Source organism: Cervus canadensis, chromosome 16 (genome assembly GCF_019320065.1).
Source record: "Cervus canadensis isolate Bull #8, Minnesota chromosome 16, ASM1932006v1, whole genome shotgun sequence".
In the NCBI taxonomy this organism is placed as follows: Eukaryota; Metazoa; Chordata; class Mammalia; order Artiodactyla; family Cervidae; genus Cervus; species Cervus canadensis.
In genome coordinates this window covers 13,250,841-13,273,784 of record NC_057401.1, presented here as the reverse complement: position 1 = coordinate 13,273,784, position 22,944 = coordinate 13,250,841, and the positions used below count along the sequence as shown (strand labels likewise).

General features: G+C 36.9%; 1 protein-coding gene across 4 annotated transcripts in view; it reads right to left on the bottom strand.

The window, feature by feature from the left end:
- Positions 1-22,590, bottom strand: part of TRIM23 (tripartite motif containing 23) — a 33,427-nt gene extending 10,837 nt beyond the window's left edge. Inside the window, exons 1-6 of one of the 4 annotated variants that reach the window (XM_043488987.1) lie at positions 22,449-22,590; positions 15,697-15,859; positions 10,591-10,712; positions 8,079-8,357; positions 7,325-7,507; positions 4,289-4,504 (exon numbers count right to left, since the gene is read on the bottom strand). In XM_043488987.1, the coding sequence (XP_043344922.1) occupies positions 4,289-4,504; positions 7,325-7,507; positions 8,079-8,357; positions 10,591-10,712; positions 15,697-15,859; positions 22,449-22,529 (1,044 nt within the window). In that variant the 5' untranslated portion in view covers positions 22,530-22,590. The other 3 variants (XM_043488990.1, XM_043488989.1, XM_043488988.1) reach the window with 3 other exon arrangements.
- Between the last annotated feature and the right edge of the window lie 354 nt (positions 22,591-22,944).

Sequence of the window (22,944 nt, the reverse complement as noted above, 5' to 3'; positions counted from 1 at the left end):
AGGAGAAGACTCTTCACAGTCCCTTGGACTGAAAGCAGATCAAACCAGTCAATCCTAAATGAAATCAACTGTGAATATTCACTGGAAGGATTCATGCTGAAGCTGAAGCTCCAAAACTTTGGCCACCTGATGCAAAGAGTTAATTCACAGGAAAAGGCCCTGATGCTGGGAAAGATTGAATGCAAAAGGAGAAGAGGATGGCAGAGGATGAGATGATTAAACAGCATCACTGACTCAACAGACACGAATTTGAGCAAACTCTGGGAAACAGTGGAGGACAGAGGATCTAGGCATGCTACAATCCATGGGGTCGCAAGAGTTGAACATTCAACAACAACATTCAAAGTTAACTTATGTGTAAATTTGACTAAGATAACAATAGTCAGACATTAATAAATAATTTAAGAGCCCATCAACATAAGAACAGATAAATAATTTTATATCCACAAATGCAACACTATCACAATAAAAATGAACTACAATTACATTTTGACAAAATGAATTTCACATGAAATAAGGGTAGAAATGACATGAAGAGTTCTTATTGTATGATTCCAACTTTTATTAATTACCAAAACAGGCAAAAACAAAGTATACATTAGAAATCAGGACAGTCGTTTATCCTTAGGAGGAAAGGCAGGTAGTTACTAGAAGAGAGTCTGAGGGTCTTCTGGGGTCCTGGTAATGCCCTGTTACTGGATCTGAATGCTGGTTACATAGCAATGTCCAGTCCTAAAATACATCAAGTTGAACGTGTATGCACATATTTCTGTGTGCGTGTATAAATATACACACATAGTACTCCTATAAAAGTTTTTCAAAATAATGTAAGATACACGTGTTGGTTCCAAAAACAAAGGACTAAAGGTTAAACTGTGATATCTCTGTCTCACTCTAGAGTCCCAGGCTCTTTCCTTCAGTTGCTCAAATATTATTCCAGAAATATTCTATACATATGCCAGTGTATTCTTCATAAGATATAGATTTTTCCAACAATATATAAACCCCATGAAAGAAATAGCATTGTCAGTTTTTGCTCACTGTTGTATATTCATATGAAAAGAAAGTGAAAGTCATTCAGTAGTATCTGACTCTTTGCAACCCCATGGACTATACAGTCCATGGACTTCTCTGGGCCAGAATACTGGAATGGGTAGCCTTTCCCTTCTCCAGGGATCTTCCTAACCCAGGAATCGAACTGGGGTCTCCTGCATTGCAGGCAGATTCTTTACCAACTGAGCTACGAGGGAAGCCATATTCATAAGAGGTGACAGCAATCTGGCTGTTCCAATCCCCAGAACAAAAACCCTGAAGTCCTTCTTGTCTTCTCCTTCCTCATTTTCACATGTATTTGTCAACAAATCCTACTGGATTTCCAAAATCTGGGTACTTCTAGCCCCTACTATCCAAGCTACCATTCTCTCTTACTTGGAATGCCACAATAGTCCCTAACTATTGAACACCTTCTTTCTCTTTGGCCTTTTCACATCAGCCAGATCCTTTTAAGTAAGATTAAATCATTCTTGTGCTCAAAACCTCACAATGGTTTCTCGAATTCAATCAGTAAAAGCTGAAGTCCTTCCAATGGCCACAAGGCTCTCCTTATATAATTCCCTATTTCCTCTCATTTCAGCTCCTATTACTCTCTCCATCGCTTATAGCTGCTGCTGCTGCTGCTAAGTCACTTCAGTTGTGTCTGACTTTGTGCGACCCCACAGACGGCAGCCCATCAGGCTCCCTCATCCCTGGGATTCTCCAGGCAAGAACACTGGAGTGGGTTGCCGTTTCCTTCTCCAATGTGTGAAAGTGAAGTCGCTCGGTCATGTCCAACTCTTAGAACCCCATGGACTGCAGCCCACCAGGCTCCTCCATCCATGGGATTTTCTGGGCAATAGTACTGAGTGGGGTGCCATTGCCTTCTCCGCCATCGCTTATTACTATCCATCTATTCCAGCCATAGTGCCCTCTTTTGCTGTTCCTCAAATACATGTCACCCTAGGGTTTTTGCACTAACCACTTCCTCTACTAAAATCTTGTTCATTAAGGTGTGAGATAGTTCCCTTCACCTTCTTCTCTTTTGAGTCTGATTAAATCTCACCTTTTCTCAATGATGCTTACCCTATTTCAAAATGCAATCTGCTGTACCTTCACACATTTTCCGTTTCCCTTAGCTCTTATCACTTTTTAACATACTATATAATTTACTTATTAGAAATGGTTATGGCTTATTGTACTGTCTTCTTGCTAAGATGCTAATTCCACAAAATTATGGCTTTTGGCCTATTTTGCTTATTGACGTATTCCATGTACCTAGAATTTACATGGCACATAGCAGGCACAAAAAAAGATGTATGCCTCATAAATAAATCCTAACAAAGCAGCATCATGCCTTAGATCAATTATTTTGGAGGGGAGGGATGATTAAATTTTATCCTCAAAATTGATAATAAATATGTGATGTTTCATCCATTCCTCTGTTAAGGAATCTCTGTGGCAGGAACTTTTAAGACTACTGGCTGAGATTATGGTTCTGTGGCCATAAATCAGAATGAAACTAATAAGTACATATGAAGAATGAATCCAAGACCCCAATTTCATTTGCATTAACCCAGGGAGATAATACCCTGCCATTAACATTTATCAGTCACTTTGACAAAATGCTTCAGAAACTCTAAAATACTTCTGAATATTTCAGTAGCCATGAGCATACTTTTAAATTAAATAAATATAAAAATATTTTGAAGTAGTCACTTAACTATGATTTAGGACATGCTCCGTTTGTAATTCTTCTGTGTAGCTTGAGCTAAACAAGTATTTATTAAGCTCTTTCTATCCAGATACAAATAATTTAGATACAAAGATACATTCAGCCAACATTCAGAAGGACAGTTGTGCGTAATGTATCATTAGATTCAAATCAGGAGACAAAAACGCCAACAATCATGTGGACAGAAAAACTAATATGAAGAAATGTTAACTAGGTGTAGTTATTAACAAGGCAACTGAAAGTGTAAAAAGAGCTCGGAGGTCTCATGGAGGGAACAACTGTAAGAAATAGCTAGCACTCTCAGGGCTGGGGGAATAAAGGAGAGATGCTAAAATTATTAAAACTTAGACACTTATAGGAGGGATCCCATGGAGCTGAAACTCAGATCTCTAAGGAAAGTGGTCTCCTCGCGTGAGCAGTGACATTCACATGAACCCCAAGTAAACCGGAACCCACAGGAAATCACGTCCACCTTTCAGCCTCCCTCTACTGCCCCCTACTGGCAGAGCCTAAAATAACATGGAACCAGCTGGCAGAGCAGGTTTTCAGCGTGTCAATCTCAGCATCACAAAGGAGAGGACAGAAGAACAGGACTGGAGCAAGAAAACAACTTAATAAATGGCTAAAACATCAATTATTACAATTCAATGTGACAAGGACTAAAGGACGCAAGGCTGATGTGCTTACAGCCTAGCCTATCAGATTTTTAAGAGAAAAAGCTCTACAATGGTAGAAAGTTTAGCTCTCTAATGATTTGATATCAACACAATCATCAGCAATATATCAAAAGATGAGAGTGTCTGCAGCATATTAGGATTCCTAGGGCAACAGTAAGTCTTAATTTGCACATTTATGAAGGCAGATCGAAAACAGTAATGAGTAAGACTGACATTTTTGTTAGAATAACCTTAAGTCTAATTCATTTTAAAAGCATATTATCTGCAAAATGGGTAACAAATTGCTTATAATACATCATGCATCAAAAAAAAACATGGATTTTCTGTGACATCAAAGTTAAGAACCAATAAATTAGAGCAAGATGGGTAGTTCGTGTTACAGATGCACTCCCCATCTCCCCCCACCAAAAACCAATGAACAAAAAGAGCAAGAAAAAGGAACTTCAAACAACAGTAAACATTTGAAGAAAGATTTCCAATATTAAAAAAGGGAGACATAAGCCCACCAAGCTGAAAGAATAGTATACATTTGGAAAAAAAGGGTTAAAGGACTTGGGATGAATAAAGAATGACAAGAAGTTAAAGAGGTTCTAGAACCTATGGTTTTATGGTGGGGAGGACACTCAAAAGAGAGGGCATTGATATGGCTGACTGGAGCAATTCAAGGTTAGAGATCATGTCCTAAGCACAGTCCACATTAAAGCCCACAGTAACATACAGTAATAATATAAAAATATTTATTAAATTAATAAAAGAGACTAGTATGTACTTCCGGTAATGATTTGATTAAGCTTACAAATTCTCCTTCTTAAACTATGTCCTAACCATGTTTTAAACCATGTACCTGTTGCAAAGTCTTTTCACAGTGGAGACAGGCTGTTGAAACCTGAGATAACAAGATAGTCATATCTTCTTGTTGCTGCCTGAGCCAAATCAACTTTTCTCGAACATGAGCATCAACAACACTTAGAGCCATTTCTTCTTGACGACACAGAGTTTCATGCAGATCAGAAAAATAAGCTCGGACACACGATCGGGCATTCTCTGCAGTACCTGGTACCTTAGGCAATAAAAATAATTTCAACAACTGTAACCTTAAAAAAGATTTTTTATGTGAAATAATGAAAATTTCAATACCATCTATATAACCTTAAAAATCCCAAAATGTATATCTCCACAGAGGACTTTTCCCCTTAAACACAACCTTTGGATATCCAACTGTTTAAATGACATTTCAAAAAAACAAGTCTCCCTCAACCGCAAACCTAGTTTTTTCTATCTCAATAAACAGCAACTACAACTTCCAGGTTGTTCAAGCTAAAAAAACTGGAGTCACCCTTAACACTTCTCTTTTTTATCTCTCAACTAGTTTCTTACTGAATTCTGCTGACTTCAAAATATATCTAGAATCTGATCATGCCTCACCATCCCTACCTCTACCAACCTAATCAAAGCCATTGTCATCTCTCACTTGATTATTGTAATAGCCTTCTAACTCGGCTCACTAGATCCACCCCTGCTCCCTGTAATGTATTCTCCATCCAGAAGCCAGACTGATCATTTTACAATGTTAAGTCAGAATGTTAATTATTACTTTGCTCAAAACACTCCGTGGTTTCCCACACAGAGTAAATGCCAAAGTCCTTTATATGGGATGTTCAATGACAGAATCCCTGAGAAAAAGACATCTGAGCTAAGACCTGAAGGAGGTAGGAAGAGGGAACCACATGAACATTTTGAAGAAGAGCATTCCTGGAATAAAGTAAAGCAAGTGCCTATTAGGCCCTTTCTGACCTCAATTCCAGCTATGTTTTCCATCAATCATTCTGTTTTAGCTATACTCAGCATCCTCTAAGTTTCTTAAGAACACGAGGCACACTCCAACTGCAGGGCCTCTGTACTTGATCTAGAATGTTCTTTCCCCAAATATTAATATGGTTCCCTTCTCTCAGCTTCTTTAGGTCTTTGCTCAATGCCCGTTCTCAGGGAGTCTGTCCTCAAATACCACCTTTTCTGGATTTTTCTCCAAAGCACCTAATAACATACTTCTGCCATATTTTACTTATATATTGTCTCTCTTCCCACATTAGAATGCAAACTCCACATAGGTGATATTTTTGACTTGTACAGTGGTGTCTCCTTAGCTAGAATAGTGTTTAGCACTTGAGATATGTTCAATAAATATTTATTGAGGGCATAAATATTTCCACCATAGTACAACAAGATCCAATAGAATTTTATGTGATGACAGACATGTTCTATATCTGTGCTGACCAATATCGTAGCTACTAGATACACACACATAAAATGTACTTCAAATGTAGCTAGTGAGACTGAGGAAGTAAATTCTGTATTTCTTGGGATTGATAAATAATTTAAACTTAAATAGCCACATGAGGCTACTGGCTACTAGTTTGACGGAGCATTATTCTAGCAATTATTCCCTATGACTTCGCTTTAATTTTTATTACCAAAAAAAACCACTATACTTTGTCTGACCCTGTGTTTTATATTCCTGTCTAAAAATATCCCTTTCTTCTCTACACATGTGTGCTAAGTCGCTTCAGTCATGTCCGACTCTTTGTGACCAGGACTGTAGCTCTCCAGGATCCTCTGTCCATGGAATTCTCCAGGCAAGAATAACGGAGTGGGTTGCCATGCCCTCTTCCAGGGGATCTTCCTCACCCATGGATTGAGCCCACATCTCTTAAGACTCCTGCACTGGCAAGCGCGTTCTTTACCACTAGTGCCACCTGGGAAGCCCAACGCTTCTCCTCTATAATTCAATTTTTAAAAGCAACTACCACCATTGCTTAAGTCCCTTCCTTCTCTTCATAGCCAAACTCTTAGAAGTTAGACACACTCACCTCCTAATACCCACTTACTCTTCACCTTGCTGTAGGGGGTTGGGGGTATTTCTGTTTATTTCACAGACATAACAAATTCAACATCCAAATTAAACTTACCACCTTGGTCTCATCATCCCCTCCCAAATTCTTCTTTCTCCCCGTTTAGAGCACAACCATCTGCCAGGCTGGGCAAGGTGGAAACCCAGGCATCATGCTTGACCCTGCAAGTTACCTATCAATCAATATTTCCAATCAATCACTATGACCTACCTATTCTACTTCTTTTAACATCTCAAAGCCATGTGCTTCTCTCCATCCTCAATACTGCAGTATTATGGGCCACAAACAATTCTCAAGTAGATACTTTCAGCAACCTCACAAGAGGTCTCCTTGCTTCCAATCTTGTTGTTCCTCCAATTCATTTTTTATATTAAACAGCAACCCTTCTTAATGCAAATTTGATTATGTTATTCCTATGACAATTCTTCAATGGCTCATCACTGCCTGTGAGATAAAGTCCAAACTCTTTAACATAGCTAACAAGATGTTGCACAATTTGGCCCTTAATTCTCCAACATCTTTTCTTACCATGTGCCACCCCAATACTCAAAGCTTCAACCACAGTGAACTTAGTTAAGTTTCTACAATATGTCCAATTCTCACATCCAGGTATTTTAACATAGGCTTCCCTCTCTGGAACAACTCTCTCCCCACCTCACTCTTCTCCCTGACTAAATTCCTTCAAATCTCAGTTTAGACATCACATCTTCTAGAAAGCCTTCCAAGACTTACCTAAGTTAATGCTGTTTTTATGCACACTGCCAGGGCATCCTGCATTTCCCCCACAAAGTAAACAGTTACCACACTTGAAACTCTTCCATGATGGATTATAAATTTCCGCAAAGACAGAGACTTTTCAAAAAACTTATTTCCACTGACTAGTGCAGTACTGGCACAATGGAATTGCTCAATAAATCCTACAAGGTGAAAAAGTAAGAAGGAGAAAGGGTAAGGAGGAAAAAAATCCATACATGTTCTGTGTGGGCCATTCCAATTCCATCTTCTACTATTTGTTCTCCTCCTTCAATGTGCTGAACGATTCCAACTAATTTTCTGGAATAATCTGAAATTTCCTCAGTGAAGGTCCGTATGCAATGAGCCATATCTAAAATTGATGCTCGGATCTGGTTAGCTTCTGGTTCCAATACTGAATGCTATAAGGTGCAACATAATTATAGAAAAGAACTCACAGTATTGACTAATGATATAAAATGCTACTTAACTGGCTCCTATTAATTAAAAAACAAAGCATTAGCTGCAAGTGGGTTTTATAACATATTTACAAAATCACAGCATGAAGAAATACTAATCTGCCTTCATTCCAAAATTATTTATCCTTCAAAGAAATAATTTTAAATTTGGAATTCCATATACTGCTAAGAAACCAAGAAATCTTCTCTAAAATTTGATCACAAGCATTAGTTCATCAACAGATATATTATCAACACAATCCAGTGCTTTACAAAAACATGCACACAAAGAAAAGAACTTTTTGTTTCCTGCTAGAAAGCCATTTTCAATAAAGAATGAATCATAAGGACTCTGAAATTTTTGATAAGTCATTCAGAAAATAAACCTCTCTTTTCTTTTCATGCTACCAAGCTCAACTCATTTATCATTTAGCTCTTCTTCAGTTTCCAGTTTTACTATAAAGAACCAAGTCAGTGAAAATAAACAGTAGGCTGGTAAAGCAGGTGAAGTTATCAAGTTTAACTACACTCATACCTTGTGACCTTGGTGTTTTCCATATTCTTTGCAGACACAACACATGAGTGGGCTAGTTTGACAGTCATCTTCCAAGCAAACAAACTCAATGGCATGCACTTGATGCTGAGAGCACATGGTCTTCTCATGAGGTTTATCAGCTAGAGGCACTCTCCTGTGCTTTGCTAGTGTCTTCGTAGAATGAGTAACTTGGGAACACTCTGAACACAAATGAGTTGCACATACGGTGCAATATACAGATGCAACATGAGCTTCATCTTCATCACAACGAATGATGCTCTGATAAACAAAAAAGTAATGTATTAAAATTGAACCCCTTTACTAAACAGAAACTGACTGAGACACAGAAAATAAACTTAGGGTTACCAAAGGAGATACCAAGGGAGAAAGAGGAGAAATAAATTACACACTACTATATATAAAACAGCTAAACAACAAGGACCTACTGTACCACACAGGGAACTGTACTCAGCATCTTATAATAATCTATAATGGAAAAAAACCTGAAAAAGAATATGTGTGTGTGTGTGTGTGTCTGTGTGTATATAACCAAATCATGTTGATGTATGCTTGAAACTAACATAATATTATAAATTAACTATACTTTGATTAAAAAAAATTTTTAATTAAACCCCAATCATTATAACATGCAAAATTTTGAAATATAAAAACCCATAATCTTTATATATATATAAATAAACTGATAATTAAATTAAAAAGTCATTCACTACTCACTTCTATAGGTAAGTGAAAGCTATTTCCAAAATTGATCATCAATATATGCTATGAATTTGAGGCCAAAAATACAACCACTGTTTTAGATTCACTATCAGTGCAAAGGTATTTACTGCAAAATCCCCTCACTTGACACACAAGAAACAGACAACAGAGGATAGAAATTAGTTTTTAAGACTGAAAGAACTGATAGTAAATACTTCCCCCTGCTTTAAATATACTTGTCAGCATAATGTAGATAAAAAAAGAAGCACAAATTTTATTATTTAGATAACCAAGTGAAGCTTTTAAAAACATAGATGCTTAGACTCCAACGTGAGAAATACTCCTTTCTCGATAGGGGTAGATGAAGTCCAAGCTGTGTATTTTTTCTAAAGCTCCATAGTTGAGTCCACTGCACTATCCTGGTTGAAAATCATTAATTTAAGAAAAAAATAAAATAAAACCCTATGTTACATGTAACCTTTTAAATGTTTATTATTTTTATGAATTAGTAAAAAGCATTCCAAGTTGTCAGTTTTACATGTCAGATAATCAAGAATGCTTTGAAAACTTTTTCTGAATACTAAAAGGCCATAACTAGAAAGGGAAAGATTTGGTATAAATTTCCGTAGAAATAAAAATTAGAAAATATACCAATGGTGACATTAAGTAGTATCACAGTAAATAAAAAATGAATCCAAAGTTAAAAAACTTTGTTTGCAACTATGAGAAATGCATATGTATAAAATTGAAGAGTCATGTCTTCTGCTTTCTAGAGCTGACAAATTTGTAAGATCAACGTTAGATAATCCTCAATGTCTTTCAAAATAAAGGTAAAAGATAAATCATGGTAAAGAACTGCAAAATTTTTAGAAAACAGTGCTTCAGTTTGAGATTACTTTCACTGATTCACTTTATATAGGAAATCATGATCTAATAAAAGAGAAGTAAAAAGTCAATCTGACATTTTCCTTGATACTAAACATGTGGTTCTCAAGGTGTTCATAAAAATTATTAACTATTTACTAAACAACTATTCCTATATTCAGAATAGTCTATAAGTTATGTAGATAAATTTTATGCTAAAAATGTATTTTAACTTGTGTTAATGGTCTTCTAATAATTATTGGACACTAACCTATCTAGATAAAGAGAGTACATCTACATACAATTTAACTTTTCATGAAGATATTTAATAGTAATTCCCTCAGGAGCTATCGGAGAAGGCAATGGCACCCCACTCCAGTCCTCTTGCCTGGAGAATCCCAGGGGCGGGGGAGCCTGCTGGGCTGCCGTCTGTGGGGTCGCACAGAGTCGGACACGACTGAAGCAACCTAGCCGCAGCAGCAGCGGGAGCTACGGCTCCCTGTAAGGCATTTTGTCTCTACGCTAAAAGGTCCCTTTCATGGAGCTCCTCTTTATTTCTCTGTGCTTTAACTGTTGAATGATTCACTTTTGCATCCTCTGCTTTGATGCAGGCTACATATCCTTCGTATTCATCCATAATCTTACTCTTTCACTTTACCCTTATGTAGAACTAATGATGATAAGGAAACAAGTTTATACAAAAAACACAGTTTGCGTATAGTATTTTCAGAGAATTCAAGCTTCAGTTTTGCTTTTATTCAGTTGGGGATTCTGTTGCCTTCAGAATTATAATGTAATGAAAAGTCGTGTCTCTGGAATCCTACTTTATATGGTAAGTGAGGTAATATTGGGCATATAATGGCAAATATTTTAAATTAAAAGAAAAAATTCATGGTCATAACAAATATTTCAACTGTTCAATCAATACCTCTCCAGATATCCCAATGGCTTCTTCTGCAGCTCCATACTGACCAATATGTCCATTCTGCAGTCGTTCCAAAAGCTCCAATAAAGCAAAATTTTTTTTCAATCCCCAGACACCTGAATCTCCTAGAATATAAACATATAAACTAAATATAACAAAATGGAATATTATTTATTTTACCCCATATCCTGATAGTAATTTCAATGTCTCACAGTTCAATCATTAATAATGTTTAAAATTTGAAAATTCAAATTTTCTCCATTTCCTGTTAATGCTATAACAGCAATCTTAACATTCTCTTTAAAACACAGAACTCCTTAGCATTCTAAGTAGAAACATTTTTTAAAACTCTTATTCTTTTTCTATAATTTAACTTCAATATAATTTATAAAGCCTATTTCCTTACTGATTTTTTCTATATATACTAAAACAAGTGCTTTAAATATTTTTAACAGAACCTACAGTAAGAAATACATTTTACATTGCAACCCACTATAACACACACACACACACAACTGAAACAGAAGATTTACAAACCAAAATTCACCCTCACAGTGTGCAACACATTGATAAGTTTTATCCTATTTCTTTTTTAAAAATCTTATTCACAGACAATTAAACTGATTTTATGACCACAAATATGGTCATAAAATATGATGCATGTTTGAAAACCACAGTATGAAAGATACACTTAACCAGTGCCTCTGCAGGGCCAGGGCCAGGACCCACAGCAGCCCTGCGTCCCCCCCGCTCACAAGGTTGCTCACAGCCCCCTGCGACCGGTGCATCCTTAAGTTGTTTGGAATTGTTTCAACCAGGGCGCTGCAAACAAAAGGGCGAGCAGCTCTGTTTCTGAATCGGCAAAAGTCACTCAGCATCATGCATTGGAATGAGCCCTTAAAGAACCTAACGGTTTGTACCTGCATTTTGTATTTTTAGGGGTAACTTAAATCTCAGTGTCTCCTCTGTTTCTGCTGTAAGTGTGTAGGGAGGCTGGGTGGAGGGCTCATGGAATCTGTATGTTGCCTCCCAGGTTGCATCTAGTTAATTTCAAAATGCAAAGTTTTATTAAAGTATCTAGGAAACATTCAAAAAAAAAAAAAAGAAAGAAAGATACACTTAACCTAAAATAAATCCATCTCTAAACTGGAACCAGAGCAGCTAAAGATATTTTCCCCATCTCATCTAACCTAGAACCCTAAGAGCAATCAATAAATATATAAACTCCTTCTCACACACAAACACAGAGTTTCACACTAAAGTCTGACGATACTCCCTTTTAGGTAGATAAGACTTTAGGGCACATCTGAATAAGGACCAATGCCTTTCTTCCCCAGAACTGACCAGGTGAACATACGTATAACATAAAAGGCCAGGTGAACATACATATGTGCATGCAAACGTGGCCACACACATAAGCACACACAAACACAAACTCTTCCTAAGACTATAAATAAAAGATAGATCCTCCAGAAATTAGAAGGAATATCTGTTATGCTGAGCTTCTATACAACAAATACCATCTGACACAAAGCTGCCACCTAATACATATTCACTGTAAAAACAAAAGAATGATTAAGTCAATGGTTACAAGGCTTCCGTCCTTCTTGGCCCCTCTTTTCTAAGGGAGGGAGAGAAGGAAGAAAAAAAGGAAGGAAGAAGGAAAATTGGAAGAAAAGGTAAGGAAAAAAGCCATTTCTAGTTATGGTTTTCCAAAAAATTTTTTTAAACTAGGCTAAATATCTTTACCCCTCTCTCTGATTTCTGTGACCTCCTTTCCCAAGTATCTTTATGCAGCCCCTACCCAGCATCTCCACCTGTCTCGCCACCCTAGCAAGGCTTTCTCAACTGATTTAATTTTTCACCCATATTCTATCCCAAACTGAGTTCTATCCATTTTGTTTATAAAAGATTAAGAAGTACACTAAGTCCTTTATTTAAAAGTATTATCTTGACAGTATCCAAATACTTTAATTATATATTAACACAAACACAAAAACTCCTAGTAGTATTTAAACAGTATGTATCTACTGCCTAAGATATGACTTAATTTTTCTGTGACTATCAAAATAAATCTAATATCTCAATGACTTAAAACAACAAAGATTTGCTTTCTGCTCATATAACATCTCAGGGGTTGGTGAAGACAAGAGAGATTCTGTTCCCTACTGTCCATGATCAAGGACACAGGCCAGTGAGGCTCCAACCACCTGTATCACCTCACTGTAGCAGGAAAAACAATTTACTACAAACTATCATAAATCCATTCTTAACAGCTTCTACCTGGAAGTTAACATTTCACTTCCACTCATAATTTCATTAGTTAAAGGAAAATCACACAGCTCTGCCTACCTAGTCATAAGAGAGCAGGGAGGTGTAATTTTACCATGAGGAAAGAAGAGAAGAACCATAAATAATGCTGACCAGTACTAATAACTATGATAAACAACTACTGATACTAAAGAAGAATTCTAATTTTGATTCTTTCATATTAACAGCAGTTCATGGGGACTGGGGTGGTAGAAGGGAGGGATGGCTTGGGAGTTTGGGATTAGTAGATGTAAACTACTACATATAGAATGGATAAATGACAAGGTCCTACTGTATAGCACAGAGAATTCTATTCAATATCCTGTAATCAGTCATAACAGAAAAGAAAAAAAAACAGTAATTTGACTTTATAAGCAGGAAATACAAATGATTTTTTTGTTATACTTTTTAATAGATTCTCCAAATTTTATGCAATTTATATATATATATAATTTCTATAATAGATTTTAAACACAAATTAAAACATAATGACATCAAACTATATCACGGGTCATTAACACATATTCCATAGGCTCGAATTAGAGTAAAATTCTAAGCTACAAGGTATAGTAATTACTATACATCATGCAAAATGCCAGACTACATGAATCACAAGCTGGGATCAAGATTGCCAGGAGAAATATTAACAACCTCAGATATGTGGATGACAACATTCTAATGGCAGAAAACGAGAAGGAACTAAACAGCCTCTTGAGGGTGAAAGAGGAGAGAGAAAAAGCTGGCTTAAACTCTACATTCAAAAAACTAAGATCATGGCATCCAGTCCCATCACTTCATGGCATACAGATGGAGAAAAAAGTGGAAACAGTGACCTATTTTATTTTCTCAGGCTCCAAAATCACTGCAGAGTGACTGCAGCCATGAAATTAAAAGACAGTGGCTCCTTGGAAGAAAAGCGATGATGAACCTAAACAGTGTATCAAAAAGCAGAGACATCACTTTGCCGACAAACATTCATATTGTCAAAGCTATGGTTTTTCCAGTAGTCATGTACAGATGTGAGAGCTGGACCATAAGGAAGGCTGAGCGCTGAAGAACTAATGCTTTCAAGTTGTGGTGCTGGAGAAGACTCTTGAGAGTCCCTTGGACAGCAAGGAGATCAAACCAGTCAATACTAAAGGAAATCAACCCTGAATATTCATTGGAAGGACTGATGCTGAAACCGAAGCCCCAAATACTTTGTCCAGCTGAAGTGAATAGCCAACTCACTGGAAAAGACCCTGAAGATGGGAAAGATTGAGCAGAGGCAGAGAAGGATGAGATAAGCTGCTGATGAGGATGAGATGGATCCTCAACAGAGGATGAGATGGTTGGATGGCATCACCAACTCAAAGGGCATGAATTTGAGCAAACTCCAGGAGATAGTGAAGGACAGGGAAGCCTGGTGTGCTGCAGTCCATGGGGTCACAAAGAACTGGACATGACTTAGTCACTGAACAAGAACATAGAAATCACAACCTATATTCAAGGCAAAGTTATTGGTTTGACTGATTTCAACTAGGATATCACTAACCATTATCTGTCACGAATTCCTAGTTTATCACAGTGAGGGTAGTAACAACCCACACTGTGGTATGCAGTGCCCTTCAAGAGGAAGAAAGGGTCCATCTTACGTTTGCAAAGTATTACTACGTCTACACAGTTTATAAAGAAGATGGTATGGTATATATAAATTACAGAATAAAAGGACAAAAAAAAAAGTCAAAATAAAGACTTCTCCCCCCTGAACCTTATATGCTACGCATACTACTACTAATACTGTCTCATATTAGTTTTCTGGCAAATGAGCATACTACTTGGTTAGATCAAAGTCTACCAAAATCTTAAAAAAACCATTCTATCCTACCCTTATAAGAAAATATTTTACAACAATGTTTCTTAGCATTTTAAAGCTGTCTGGTCTAAAAATGTGGGTACTCTTGCTTGTTTTCCTGGTGGTTCAGTTATTTCAAATGTGTTCCATGTGATATATAGTCTCAACAGTCTTAAACAGTGCTAAAAATAAATGACAACCTTAAACTATTAATTTTGGAGAAAATTCCACCATTAAAAAAAATAAACATAGAATTTATGGTTGTCAGATAACTGTTCAAATGTTAATAAATGTCATTTCCAAATCTGGTATCCTATAGTAATAACTCATTTTGTTGTTGTTGTTTTTTGTAATAACTCATTTTGAAAACTATAAAGCAAAGTTTTAAAAGCATGCAAAAAACTGAAAAAAATCCACCAGACCTTTAAATACATTTTAACAGAGAACAAGAAGTAGTTTAAATAGTTATCAAATGCTAAAAATACTTCTGTCTCTGATATCAATAAATAACATGCTGAAACCCCAAGTACTTATCTGTATTTCCCTTAATAGCCTATCCTTGTCTAAGGTAAACCCTGTTTTACAGCAAAGTGGAAAAGGTTAGCATATCTTTCTCAGGTGTCTTAAAACTATTGATCTATAAGTACTGAATATAAAAATCCCAGAAGATGAAATAAAGTTAGTCCCTAAGAGTGGGTTAGTTTATAGCTTCAGGACTACTGGTTTTAGAAGAAACTGAAACCTTCTCGGAATTTTATGTTTCTTTTTATTTTTTTGGCCATACGTTAGCATGTTTCCTGATCAGGAAAAGACCCCATTCGCCCTGCAGTAGAAGCACAGAGTCCTAACCACTGGACTGCCAGGGAACTCCCAGAATTTTACAATTTTTAAAATCAAGCAGAAAGAAATTGTCTACTATGACATTTGTGTTACACGAACAATTATATATATGTATTTTTTCCTACCTAGGTCTGTTACTTGCCGATCAAAAGGGCAACGGATTGCTCTTCCATGAAGAGGCAGTCGAGTGAGACAGTCGTGACAAACTGTGTGGCCACAAAGCAGAAGGCGAGGAACTTTGTCTCCTTGCAAAGAAAAGACATCTTCACAAACTCCACATTCTAGCACCTAATAATGGGAAAGAACATATGTGCTCTTTAAATGACTTCAAAGCACAAATATTTTAGGCTAAAAAAAAAAGCCTGATCTTATTTAATGAATCAATCTTCTTAAATTACTTTATTCCTCCATGAAAAAAAACTGTCTAGGTGTAAAATCTTAAACCATCTTTTGTCACTTCATCTGATAGATCTCACCAAAATTACATCACAGTGAAATCTCCTTGGAAGGATAAGTGTCAGGGATCAAAATAATGTTGTAAGTTAACATCTTAAGTTTTGAAAATTATGACATGATTCATTATATGTGAATCCCTAACAGTATATAACTCTACCAAAGGTGGGTTCTTAAACAATTTCTCTGCAATTAACTAACTCTCAGAAAACCCATCATTAATATGGACAAAAATAATTTGATAAATGTGCTAGGATGACAACTTACCTTGTAAATGATAAAGAAGTTGTTAAGACAAGACTATGAGTAATTTTCAAGTATCTTCTAACATACATTTACATCATACAATGTAAGAATGCAGTTAGACTTAAATTTCAATTCCTTGTTCTCAATTAATAATGTCCCTGGGTTAGAAAGTTTTTTGTTTATCTAGTTCCAATCACAGGTAACTGACTTGTGAAAGTACATGGAGTCAGTCATAGGAAAGATGACAAATCAACTATACTTCAAGTAAAAAAGAAAAAAAAAAGGTATACTTCAATAAAAAAAGAAAAGAAGGGTGACAAGAATTGGCATATTCTAATTCTTCAGCCCATGAGTTTGTTTTATAATTAGTCAACAAACTATATTTATATCAATGAAGGTTACTTCTTAATATATTTGAAGTTTTTCACAATTTAATAAATGTTTTAAACATACCCACACTGAACTGTTTGATTGTACCCCAAATTCCAGGACCACCATCTGTGACCTAACACAGCACAGCTGCTGTTCTATTGCTTCTCTTCTCATTCAAATTCTATTCTCAAACTGTATCAAATAACTTGCAGTTCACAGCACATACCAAACTGTTTTTGCTTCTTTCTTCACATTAACACTGAAGAAACAGCTAAACAGACATTTTCCTAGGGATTCTTTTTTTACATTAATAAACAAACAAATTCCTAGATAAACACACTATCCTTAGGGTTCCCATGTACCATGGATAAGTGTTAATCTCAATACCTAAAACACTTTTAATACTTTAATTGGCTTTCCAGCCTGTCTTACCCTGTTAGACCAAAGCCCTCAGGAATAGGGTATTCCAAATACCAAGCACCAATGTGCTTAGGTTACTAAAGTCCAACAAAATAAAAATTTTAAAACAGTTCAGCCAACCACCACCCCCCAACAAATACATACTACAAGGTTAAAAAACACACACACACACAGAAAAATCAGTGAAAATCAGACTTAATCCAGTAAAACTTTAATATTAACTCTACAATCAAGTTGGAGTCAGCACATGAAATGCTAATGTTTTTCACTGTAAATAAACTGATAATTCATGACTGGCTTGCATCCCAGTATGGTCCAAAAGAAGCTTAAATGTAATACATAGTTCACAGAAAAAGGCAATGAAAACAGATCTTTAATTATACGAAAAGATGTCCAATCTCACTCAAAACATTTTGAAATCAGTCGAAGCTATACCAATATACTTTTTTCAGATTGTATTTTAAAAAGCGGGTAACACTTTCTACTGATCAAAGTGTGGGAGAGTAGATAAACTGCCGGTTGCTGTGAACTGTGTATTGATTGATATAGTCCCCATGGAAGGCAATTTGACAAAACCTATCAACAATATGAATAGCTTAGTAATTCTACTTTCAGGAATTTATCCTATAAGTATCACATATGTATAAGAATCTATATTATCCCTTCAAGCATCTTTTGCATTAGCAAAATACTGAAAACAAAGTAAATATACACAGAAAATAAATTAAGCAACATTCATATACTGCAAAACTATGCAGTCTAGTGGGGAGATTCCCTGATGGCTCAGCAGTACAGATTCCACCTGCAATGCAGGAAACGCAGGAGACGCAGGTTCGATTCCTGGCTTGGAAAGATCCCTTGAAGGAGGAAACAGTAACCCGCTCCAGTATTCTTGCCTGGAAAATCCCATGGAGGAGAAGCCTGGAGGGCTACAGTCCATAGAGTCGCAAAGGGTCGGACACAACTGAGCACGCACGCACACATGCAGTCTAGGGAGGAAAAGTCAGGAAACTTTTTATGTATACACAGTATGATTCCATATCAATAAAGCAAAGTGAAAAATGAAATATAAAATATTTAACTTCTGCATGATGGAGAAGATATAAAAGAGGCATATTTTTTATATACACTGTTTTGCAAGTATACTACTTCGGGGAGCTAAAGAGAATATATATTTATATATATATTGTTTTACAAGCATACTATCTTTCTGGCATGATACACAGGAAACATTACATTGGAACTGTAGTTCTCTTTGAAGAATGGAAACAGCTGGGGAGTAACTACACATAAATCACATATATATGTATGTTTGAATGCAGAGTTCCAAAGAAAAGCAAGGAGAGAGAGAAAAGCCTTCCTCAGAGATCAATGCAAAGAAATAGACAAAAACAATAGAATGGGAAAGACTAGAGATCTCTTCAAGAAAATTAGAGATACCAAGGGAATATTTCATGCAAAGATGGGTTTGATAAAGGACAGAAATGGTATGGACCTAACAGAAGCAGAAGATATTAAGAAGAGGTGGCAAGAATACACACAAGAACTGTACAAAAAAGATCTTCACGACCCAGATAATCACGATGGTGTGATCACTCACCTAGAGCCAGACATCCTGGAATGTGAAGTCAGGTGGGCCTTAGAAAAGCATCACTACAAACAAAGCTAGTGGAGGTGATGGAATTCCAGTTGAGCTATTTCAAATCCTGAAAGATGATGCTGTGAAAGTGCTGCACTCAATATGCCAGCAAATTTGGAAAACTCAGCAAAGGCCACAGGACTGGAAAAGGTCAGTTTTCATTTCAATCCCAAAGAAAGGCAATGCCAAAGAATGCTCAAACTACTGCACAATTGCACTCATCTCACACGCTAGTAAAGTAATGCTCAAAGCCAGGCTTCAGCAATATGTGAACCATGAACTTCCAGATGTTCAAGCTGGTTTTAGAAAAGGCAGAGGAACCAGAGATCAAATTGCCAACATCTGCTGGATCATCGAAAAAGCAAGAGAGTTCCAGAAAAACATCTATTTCTGCTTTATTGACTATGCCAAAGCCTTTGACCATGTGGGTCACAATAAACTGTGGAAAATTCTAAGAGATGGGAATACCAGACCACCTGACCTGCCTCTTGAGAAATCTGTACGCAGGTCAGGAAGCAACAGTTAGAACTGGACATGGAACAACAGACTGGTTCCAAATAAGAAAAGGAGTACATCAAGGCTGTATTTTGTCACCCTGCTTATTTAACTTATATGCAGAGTATATCATGAGAAACGCTGGGCTGGAAAGAAGCACAAGCTGGAATCAAGACTGCCAGGAGAAATATCAATAACCTCAGATATGCAGATAACACCACCCTTATGGCAGAAAGTGAAGAGGAACTAAAAAGCCTCTTGATGAAAGTGAAAGAGGAGAGTGAAAAAGTTGGCTTAAAGCTCAACTTTCAGAAAACTAAGATCATGGCATCTGGTCCCATCACTTCATGGGAAATAGATGGGGAAACAGTGGAAGCAGTGTCAGACTTTATTTTTCTGGGCTCCAAAATCACTGCAGATGGTGATTGCAGCCATAGAATTAAAAGACGCTTACTCCTTGGAAGGAAAGTTATGACTAACCCAGATAGCATATTAAAAAGCAGAGACATTACTTTGCCAACAAAGGTCCATCTAGTCAAGGCTATGGTTTTTCCAGTGGTCATGTATGGATGTGAGAGCTGGACTGTGAAGAAGGCTGAGCGCCGAAAAATTGATGCTTTTGAACTGTGGCGTTGGAGAAGACTCTTGAGAGTCTCTTGGACTGCAAGGAGATCCAACCAGTCCATCCTAAAGGAGATCAGTCCTGGGTGTTCATTGGAAGGACTGATGCTGAAGCTGAAACTCCAATACTTTGGCCACCTCATGCGAAGAGTTGACTCATTGGAAAAGACCCTGATGCTGGGACGGATTGGGGGCAGGAGGAGAAGGGGACGACAGAGGATGAGATGGTTGGATGGCATCACCGACTCAATGGACATGAGTTTGAATAATCTCCGGGAGTTGGTGATGGACAGGGAGGCCTGGCATGCTGTGATTCATGGGGTCACAAGAGTCGGACACGACTGAGTGACTGAACTAACTGAACTAATGTATATTTACACACACATATATACAATATACACACTTCATATTATCCTGCATTTTTTAAACTAGTCAGTAAAAAAGTATCACTTAAATATCTTCACTTAAAAAAAGAAAAGAAAAAAATCTTCAATATCAAATTACAGAAAAGATATTCAGAATAGAAATTAGATATTACAAAGTAAGTGCAACATTTTAAATAAATGTTCTCACTACAGAGACACCATAATATATTACAATTATATATGACAATAAACTCCAAAGAACCAAATTAAAATTTTACTTTTCTCATTCATATCTTGTTATCTTTAACAGCATCATCACTCATATTACTACCATAGGTTTTTTTCACAAAAAGCACTAGTAAAATTCCACAGATTAGTAAATCACAGTTACTAGACTATTCTGCATCATCTCAGTAAATAATAGAGTAAGAAATTTTTTTCTTCAGTATTTATGAATAGGAATTGTGGCTAACAGCATAAGAATTTAAGTCCTAGATAGGAAAAAAGCTCTTAGTTTTACAAACTTCACAATATGCCAAAGAGGGCTTCAAACTTATCACATGTAAATTAAATTTTAATAAAGCAGGCCATATTTTCAAAGGACTAAGGCAGCTCACACTTCTTTTGTGAACATAAATAATTTCATACCCAATTTTTGTCTGTTTTTCCTAACGAGAAAACTCTATCAATATCAACTTGTTCATTAAGCAGGAAGTCATTTTACATATGCAAACATTAGCATTCTAAATTTCAACTTTTAACTTCCAATGAACACTTCTTGCTTTCATCTGTAACAATGGCCATGAGATTTTTTAAAATTTAATTTGTAATTTATCTTACAAATTAAACCATGAGGATCTTGCCAAAAAGGACTATCCTATTGCACATCTCAGTCACATTTTACATATAAAAATGAAAATTAACAAAATGAGCCTCTAATTTATCAAACTCTGTGCATTAATAAACTGGAGTTACATCAGGTTTTGGTATATTTTTCAGATTTTAAGGCAAACAAGGTAACAAAAGCAGACACAGCAGTAATATCTATTCCTATTACTTCTTAATTCAAGTTATTTCACAAAATAATCTTCAGGTATTCTCTACTTAGAAAAAGCACAATTCAATAAATAAAATCCCAACCATACAAGCCAAATAATGAGGGCAACTTCACATCTCAGATATGCTATGTATCTTCAAAATAACTTTATTAATATTTAAAAAAAGATGAATCAACAACCACCAATACTGATCGATAATACAGTTGAAGGCAAAAATGTATCATTCGCTGTCATATGAAACCAACATTAGATGAAAAACCACAGGTGCCTATTACTCAAGACCTTAAAAGAACTTCAGATATCTCCTCCAATGGTTTTGAACCCTAGTTGCACATTAAAAGCATTCTGGGAATGCAAAAAAAATACTGATATCAACTTAAGCAGAACTGGGGGATTAAATCGTTTGTGTTTTTTATTTTAAAGCCCTCAGTAATATGTAACCAGGAATAAGAATTACCACTATCCGAGATTACAGGGGATTCTGAAGATTATTAAAATCAGTTCTCCCTTCCAGATCTATCTATATACGGAAAAGTGAATTCTACGTTATTTCAACTGAATTTTTGGTAAACCCATTTTAGAGCATTTAAATATGGCAGAATTTCAAACTTCAAACATAGGGTAATTCATATTCCCGAGCATTAACGGGGCTGTCGACACACCCGTACTACCAAAAGAGGAGAGGGCAGGTCAACCAATAACAGAGGTCTGATTACAAAGTAGTGCAGTAACGAAAAGAATACTTTATAGAGCAGTCAACTCTGGCTCAGCTACAGTGTTAACCGAAACCTGAGTTTCCTCACTTGTAAAACTAGAATCAACAATTACTTCATAAATAGATATTAACTAGGTAAAATATCTAAAATAGTGTCAGTCAATAATAATGGATCAATTTCATAAAAATAAGCTTATTAATGCCTGTTGGGCTTAGCTAAAAACAGAGGGCCTGGGGAAAGATCAGCCCAGGTCACTCTCACAGGCCTATCAGCTCCTTTTCACAAAAGTCCCCGTTGGCGACTGCAGAAGACTAGAATGACCAGGAGGCCAGGTAACCTCAGGCCTGCAGGGATAAAGGTCCGGAGGGGAAGCATAGGCTTGTAAAGCCGAGAGGGACCCGAGTCCGCGCAACCCGCCCAAAAAAAGCCAGATCTCCGGGATGAACCGAAGAGAGGCCGATGGCGGAGAACAGAGCACGCAAGGTCCCTCACCTTCACCACGGCCGTCCCCCGGCTGCCCTGACGACCACTGTCTAGTCCCGCTCCAGGCTTGTTTACAACCTGAGCAGCCATCCTAGGAGGAGCCTCGCCACTGAAGCAGCCGCGAAGGCCTTCAACAGGAGAGGCGGGGTAAAGCCACCTACCCAGAAGCCTCGGCGCTTGCCGCTAGCGCACAGGCGCAGTACGACGCCGGGCGCAGCTGAGGCGGCTTCCTCGTACCCCTTCACGCCAGCAGAAGCTTGCGAATGGGAGCTTTGTTGTTTTTATTAAAGAATCTGGAGATTTTCAGTCTCCGTCAGACTTCCATCAGATTGATGGGAGGAGTAAAATTAAAGCAAAAAATAAGGGCTAAAACAGAAGTAAGGTTTGGGGTGAAATTCTTGCTCCAGTAACGACCTTTTCTCCCTAGTTGTAAAATGGACTGGACGAAAGGGGACTGCATCTCCCTGCATGCCATGCGGTTTTTGAAACTACAAATCCCAGCATG